General features: G+C 38.0%; 1 protein-coding gene across 1 annotated transcript; it reads right to left on the bottom strand.

Annotated features, from left to right (window-relative positions):
- Window positions 1–1251: 1251 nt before the first annotated feature.
- Window positions 1252–7142, bottom strand: barhl1b (BarH-like homeobox 1b). The gene is made up of 3 exons (XM_053478925.1): window positions 5896–7142; window positions 3602–3824; window positions 1252–1942 (listed from the first exon to the last, which is right to left on the bottom strand). The coding sequence occupies exons 1-3, from the start codon at window positions 6395–6397 to the stop codon at window positions 1624–1626; spliced, it is 1044 nt and encodes a 347-aa protein (XP_053334900.1). The 5' UTR covers window positions 6398–7142; the 3' UTR covers window positions 1252–1623.
- Window positions 7143–7445: the final 303 nt, after the last annotated feature.

Raw genomic sequence — 7445 nt, 5'->3', positions numbered from 1 at the left:
AAGGTAAAGGTTTGTTCACTTCCCACGTTTGCACATCATACCATTTAGTGAAAGATCTTTATTTGCACATTTATAAAAGTAATTCTCCTTATTACCTCAAGCCTCTCCGTCCCTGTGCATTCAGCAGCTATAATAGTTTTCTTTTTAACCCTAAAAGTTCATACCACTATAAGCACAAAGGAGGAGGGCTAAAGACAAGAATCACTGCACAAATCAATATTCTCAATATACACCTTCACCAAAGAAAGAATAACAACGGCTCTATACAGACTTAATGCACAATATCTGCTCTAACACAGCGGGTTAGGGTTAAAATGGCAAAAAGAAAAGAAAGGGAAAAAAGAAAAATAATAAATAAAATAAAAGTTGAAGGCTATCATTTAACGTGACATTTATCACAAGTAGGAAGTGACATTCTTGGGGGCTTTTTTACGTGTTAGGAATATTGTTTAATCCCAAACAGCTTTTCCATTGGGTTGCCAGATGAATCCTTTCCACTCAGTCTGGAGTGTTTTCTTGTTTCTTTGGGCTGAAAAACCTGGCATAACGTAGTCACATTTGGTGAGTACATTGTGTTGATTTAAAGGCTAACCATTTGGGACGAGTTTAAAAGAGTTGGATGTAAACAGTGATTACAATCTGGCAACCAACCCTAAGCTTTAATTATGGCATCAATTCAGAATGACTCCTATTTCATATGGCAAAATAGTGTTTTTCAAATAGATCTGTCATCTAAATATCTAAAAGATTTCAGAGCACAAATATTCTTCACACCTGGTTTCAAAACCTTTTTCATCCACTTCAGTACATTCTTTACGTTTAGGTGCTGGGGGGAAAAACCTCTAAAGGAGCATTTCTTTGATGACTGGATTTAGATATTTGATTCTGCTGTAATCCATAAGAATAACTACATGAAGGCGTTTTCATTTCTGTGTACGCGTCCTTAATCATCTTCGCCTGGAAGAGGACTTAAAAGGAATAAATAAATAAAAGACGAATAGGAAAACAAAGATTTGCTGTTAACCCAAATATACCTATTTACACGGATCTTATATGTTTATTTTTTACAGTTAAATGAAAAAAAAAAATACAAACTGCCTTTCCTCTGGTGGTGTTTATAATATCAAGAGATTTTTTTGTTTTCATTTTACACAGGGGCTATTACTATTCTCGTAACTATATCTATTACTGCTAATAATAATAATAATAATAATAATAATAATAATAATAATAATAATAATAATAGCCCATCATGTGGTTTGTTCTATTTGTTATTATTGCGTCCGTTAGAAACATTTTTGAAACATTTCTTTTTTTTCTGAACATAAATAATAACAGAATAATCCTATATAAATATATAAGTTAAATACAAAAAAGGGCATAAATAATTACATAAATTATGACTAATAGCGGTAACAATATCATTAACTTACAGTTTGCTTCTTCATTTAAGAAGCATATATATTGGCTTTTTGATATAATATATATTCTCAATCCTTTAGTCAATAGTAAGGTTAAAGTCCAGAGCTGCCAGGTGTGTGTGTGTGTGTGTGTATGTGTGTGTGTGTCTTATAGACCAAGTGTCCAGTCTATGGTCAAGAGTAAAGTCCGAGCCGGGACAGCTCATCGGGGTGGGGTGGGTCTGGGCAGTACCACCCCGGGCAACGGGGGGAGAGGCGGCGGAGGCTCGTGTCCGCCCTGCAGCCCGTGCAGGAGGATCCGCGGTACGAGCGGAGGCCGCTGTAGAGCTGCAGGAGCAGCGGGGGGAGGAGCTCCGGCGCCCCGGCACAGGTAGGACAACGCAGCCGCTCCGGGGTCCAGACCCGACACCAGACCTTGCGGGTAGAAATACGGCGACGGAAACATCCTCTGTAAGGCAGAGTAATTCCCGGCTTCCGCTAAGAGTTCCAGTCCCACCGCCGTCTGCCTTTTCCATTTTGTCCTTTTTATGACAATTGAAAAAGAAAGACAGAGGATTAAGCAGCGCATAAACCCATTCGAACAATAACAAGCCTACGTTTTACGTAAAACGTATGATTAGTTACTAAGGTACTATGTTAGTGGAGGTTGTGGTGGTATCATCAATGGGATGCATTTTGTATAAAAAGGTCTATATAAGGTAAAAAATAATAATTATTTACAAACACACCGTCAGTAATAATTGTATAAGCCTAATAAAAATGTAGCCTAACAAATGTGTTGTTCTTTATTAATTTCACCCTAGGAAATATTTATTAGAGCACATAAATCAACACCATGACTGTCAAAACTGTATGACAGTACAGTATGGGACAAAAGCCCCGCCTCCAAGAAAAATGTGTGACATCACTAAAAAATGTTTTAGAGACACATGCAACCCAAATTGTAATGCTTTGCAGCGAACAACCTTTAAAGAATGCAAGTAACCATGTGCTTATGTTTTTTCTTTCATTTATTCATTCATTCAATCTTTCTTTCTTTCTTTTTTCTTTTTTTAATTACAGGAAGTTGGTAATGTAAGCAACAGAGAACAATACTTGTGTGTTTACCCAGTCCATGTTTACATGTCTATTAAGACTACATATTAATGTTTTTAAATGATCTTATAAATTTCAGTTAGAACTGACTAATGTTAAATAAATAAATACATAAATAAATTAATAATAATAATAATAATAATAATAATAATAATAATAATTATTATTATTATTATTATTATTATTATTATTATTATTATTGAACAGCAGAAGAAAGCAGTTATGATTTTTTGTCCTTCACATCTGAGTGATCTGTATATGGGAACTTGGCATGAAAAAGTGAACCCCGCCTCCACATATGCTGCATTGGATGTAAACTGAAAGTTATTAATTAATAAAAATGAATTAAGGAAAATTATAGTGCTGGGGTAGACCTACATTGTGCGATTCTAAGGATAAAAAAAGCCATATTTGCCAGTAAATAATTAATAATTAATAATAGGCCAATTGTCTGACTATTAAAGCGGATTTTTAATAATTGATGGATGCACCAGCTTATAATTCATTTTTGAACGGACGGTGCGTTTTGCATTGATTTTATTTATTCAGACTAATATGTAGCAAAACGCAAACCGAAAAATAAGACGAAAATTTTACATTTGACCATATCCTATTTATCCATTCATCTGTTTATTAATTTACCTCGCAAATCAAAAGGTGTATTATAGGGGACAACATACCTTTATACAAAATAGCACGTTCAAGTTTTTTTTTATTACCTTAATTCCTTACCTAGTTAACTTACCCCAAACCTATTTTTTTTTAATATAATATATATTTTTTTAGCAATATATATTTGTTATATTATATATTTTAAATATTATTATACACCTGGAAATGTCCGCTCTGAAGTCAATCACGTTGAAATCTACCTACCTACCACCTATCTATCTATCTATCTATCTATCTATCTATTTATCTATCTATCTATCTGTCTGTCTGTCTGTCTACCTCATGTTGCAGTATTTCTTAAATAAGCACCGGTTTTCCCAGTGCACGAACTTTATAGAATTGTGCTACGGGTATGAATAGAAAACAGGAACCTCTGCAGTGCGATGTGACCCTGTAACTCAGCAGGTCCTCACCTTCTGTTTTGGTACCAGGTCTTCACCTGCGTGTCGGTGAGGTTGAGAGAGGCCGCGAGCTCCATGCGGTCCTGCACGCTCAGGTACTTCTGGCGCTCAAAGCTTCGCTCGAGTTGTGCGAGCTGGTGGTCAGTGAAGGCGGTGCGCGCTTTCCGCGGCTTCTTTAGTCGCACCTGGGGACTGTCTCTGCTGCTGGAGATCTCTCTGTCTCCCTCTTCTTTCACTATGAATAAAAAAGGAGAAAGTAACGCATGTGAGTGGAAAGAGGCGCGAGGGGAAAAAACACCGAAGTTCGTTTTGGAAAACGCACAGCCTACTTGGTTAGTTTTGTGACATTCTCAGAGCACTGCACAAGTAGGAGTGTGTGTTTTGTGACTTTGGTGTGTATATTTCAGACAAACCCTAAAGGCAACCACTATAAAAGATGCACAATACGCACATAAGCTGCAAAACTAGCGCCTTTTGTATCATACCACCGCAACGTGCATATGAAAAGTTAACATAATTTGTGCTACATGTAAAACGAAAATATTGTTTCTTTTTGTTATTGAAATAAAATAAAATATTATATATAATAATAACTTTATGTGTTAGCTCATCAACTTTGATACACCGTGTTGGATAATTTGGCCAAAAAAATACTGTTAACAGAAAAAATGCATCATTCAAACTTTCCTCCATAAAGTTGCACATGTTTACACAATACAGCTTAGTACTTAGTAGCAGTATGTCCAAAATTACTTAAGTATTAAGTTACAAAATACTGATTTTTCTGTTTATATTAATAATGTATGTGCGTTATTTTGGCACCCCTGAATTCACTGACAGGAATAAAGAACTAACTGATGATATAAATAAACAAATCTAATTCAATACAGTATAACTTTACCTTTCTTTATCCTTAAACTCATAAGAAATAAGACCCGATCTTTCCAGGCCCGTATAGAGCAAGGGACACGGTACAGAGATGAGCGCGTCTCTGAAGGAGTACAATAATCCGGCTAATTGAGCCACAAGGGGACGGAGAGCTTTCAGCCGAGACTCGGAGAAAAACTTCACACAGATCTATAAAGAGCTCACTGTTACAAATCTGATTAACACTGGGACAAATTACACCAAAAATCAGCTTTGAAATCAAAGCAGAGCGCGCGCGCGCACACACACACACATACATATTACGAGCACCATGGCTTTGATACATAGAGCATTCATATCGAACCCTCTGATGTCGAAATTCAATGTGCCTGTAATAACATAGGAAGTGATGTGTAGAGTGGTGTGTGTGTGTGTGTGTGCGCGCGCGGGGGGGAGGAGGGGGTTCCTTATTGCTGGTATAGCACAAGGGTGACGTTGTTCAATAATAATAATAATAATAATAATAATAATAATAATACCCTCTGCGATGATGATGATGGGGATGGTGAAGAGGAGACGGAGGAGCAGAAGACGAATAAGAAATAGAAAAATTTATATTAAAAAAAAGAAAATCTTTTAGCATCTTTGCATTTTGTTGTTATTATAATTATTGTTGTTGTTGTTGTAGTAAAAAATATCTTTATTTTTTTAATTATTATTTTCTCTATTTTATGATTTTTAGCCTATGAAAGAAAATACCAGTTAACCTGGAGACAGGTGTGTTTTATCCCTTTTTTAACTCACTTTTAAGTGTTTTTTGTATTCTTTTTGCTTTTTTTTTTTTTTTTTTTACCTTTAAACACATTTCCAACTAATAAAACCAATGAAATAAAGGATATATATACGCTGATATTATTATTCTGCATTTACATTTACATTTCGCACCAGAGTAACGTGCGCTTTTAATTATTAAAATTATTAGCAACATTACTATTTAAAAAATGTGTATGTACAATTTACAGAAATTTCTTTTTGGGATAAACTGCTTTTGTTGAGGACAACTTGCAAAAATAATTAATCCAGTAGAAACTAAGTGTTAATAATTGTGTTTAGTTTGCGTAAAAGTAAGCGTTTAATGATTTGTAACGACATCTGAGTTTTATGACTGTTGTGGAAAAATTATACCATGTGCTAAAACAAAATATATAGGTTGGTACAAAATGTTTTAATTTAAAACACAATGAGAGTACATAAAATAAAAAAAAACATTATTTTGTTTTAAAATAAGAAGCTTGGGAACGAACTTTTTTGTTACGTGAAACTTAGATTATTATTAATAATAAAAAATATTTTGGATCTGAGATAATTTTTCGACACGTGAAAAAGTTTGATAGAAGTTTTACTAGGAATTTAAAGATGTCCTAATAATGTTGTTTTACCTTTATTGTATTCTCCGTCTGAGGACGAGTTGCTGTGTATTTTCTCGATGAACTCGTCCGCCACTTTGGAAGCTAACCTGCTCGCCTCGTGCGTCGGTTGCCCGTTGCTGGAATAAGGCGCGCACGCGGCTAGCGGCTTGCAATCGGCCAGGATGTCTCTGATCAGGAAGGAGGAGGTGACCGTGCGTGGCTGGGGCGCAGCGGAGACCGGGCCGTGATGCGTGTGGGACGGCAGTGCGAGAGCGCGGCCTCGCCTTTGCTCATGCGCCTCGCGCTCCTCGTCTTCGTCGCGCTCCTCCTCTTCGCGTCTCGGCGACGGCGGGCTCGAGCATACGCTCTCCGCGTCCGACGCGGCGCTGAACTCGGGCGGAGACCGGCATTCTCCCTCCAAGCCGCCGTTAGCCTTGGCGACGACCACCACCGGACTTCCGGGTCTGTGGGACAGCAGAGAGTCGATGCCAAAGCCGGAGCCGGAGCACGCGCCGTGGGTGGACGCCTCCATCGGGGGAAAAAAGAGCGCTTTCTCCCGAGCTAGGAGCTTTCAAACTCTCATTTGGGTTCGGCCAAGTTCGACTCACAAAAATGCGACAATCACAGCCTATCCAGTAGGAACATCCAACAGAGCTTCGGAAATATTCATCCAATGTCTGAAAAAGTTTATTCTTCCTTCAGTGTAGCGTTTAATCTTGATGTATAAAAAAACAAGCTCCAGTTCTCCTTTTCTCTCTGTCTGTTTTTGAAACCCGATTATACAAAAGAAATAAAATAAATACCTCAGTAATTTGTAAATGGTATTGTAAGTTCTGTTACAGCTTCTTCAAAGAAATTGAATCACTCACCGATTGTGATTTTAAATAACTTGTAAAATTATTTTGTAATAAATAAATGTGAAGATCCCCACGCGCTAATACACACCACGGTGTTAAGGCTACAGACAAGTCCAATTAGAATGCAGAGCTCTAGCGTGAACGCTGAGTTTCAGCACCAAGGACAAGAGCACAAACTCCAAGGGGCTGCAGTCAGAGATACAGCCGGGCTGAATGTGATGTACAGCTGAAAGTTCGCATCAGTAGCTGCCCATTCAGAGGAAACTGCAGTGGCGATCTCGCTGCTCAAACAGATAAAACCGGGCGATGCCAAGTCGTTAGTAGGATAAGAGAGAGAGAGAGAGAGAGCGAGCGAGAGAGAAAAGCTGCAGTTGGAGAAATGAGTGCGGGTTAAATGTACTCATCGAGTAGTGAAGCCGCACACACACGCACCACGGTGAAAAAGGCCTTTTAAAATAAAGTTGTTGGAAAACTAAGGAGCTTTTAGGAGTTTTTAAGGGCACCCCATGCACGTGAGTCCCCAGCGGCGCGATTCTATTGGCTGAGGGTCTGTTTTGGGGTGTCGACCGGACACACACACACACACACACACACACACACACCACCCTCACACTCTCACACACCCACGACTCTCACTTTGATGAGAAAGAGACACTGAATTCATTAGGAGACTCGGATCCAACTGTTTACAGGCCATTTTCACACACTGTTTGCTTTCATTAC

This window comes from Clarias gariepinus, chromosome 19 (genome assembly GCF_024256425.1).
Source record: "Clarias gariepinus isolate MV-2021 ecotype Netherlands chromosome 19, CGAR_prim_01v2, whole genome shotgun sequence".
In the NCBI taxonomy this organism is placed as follows: Eukaryota; Metazoa; Chordata; class Actinopteri; order Siluriformes; family Clariidae; genus Clarias; species Clarias gariepinus.
Note: the sequence above shows the minus strand (reverse complement) of the source record. Positions and strands in the feature narration are given on the sequence as shown.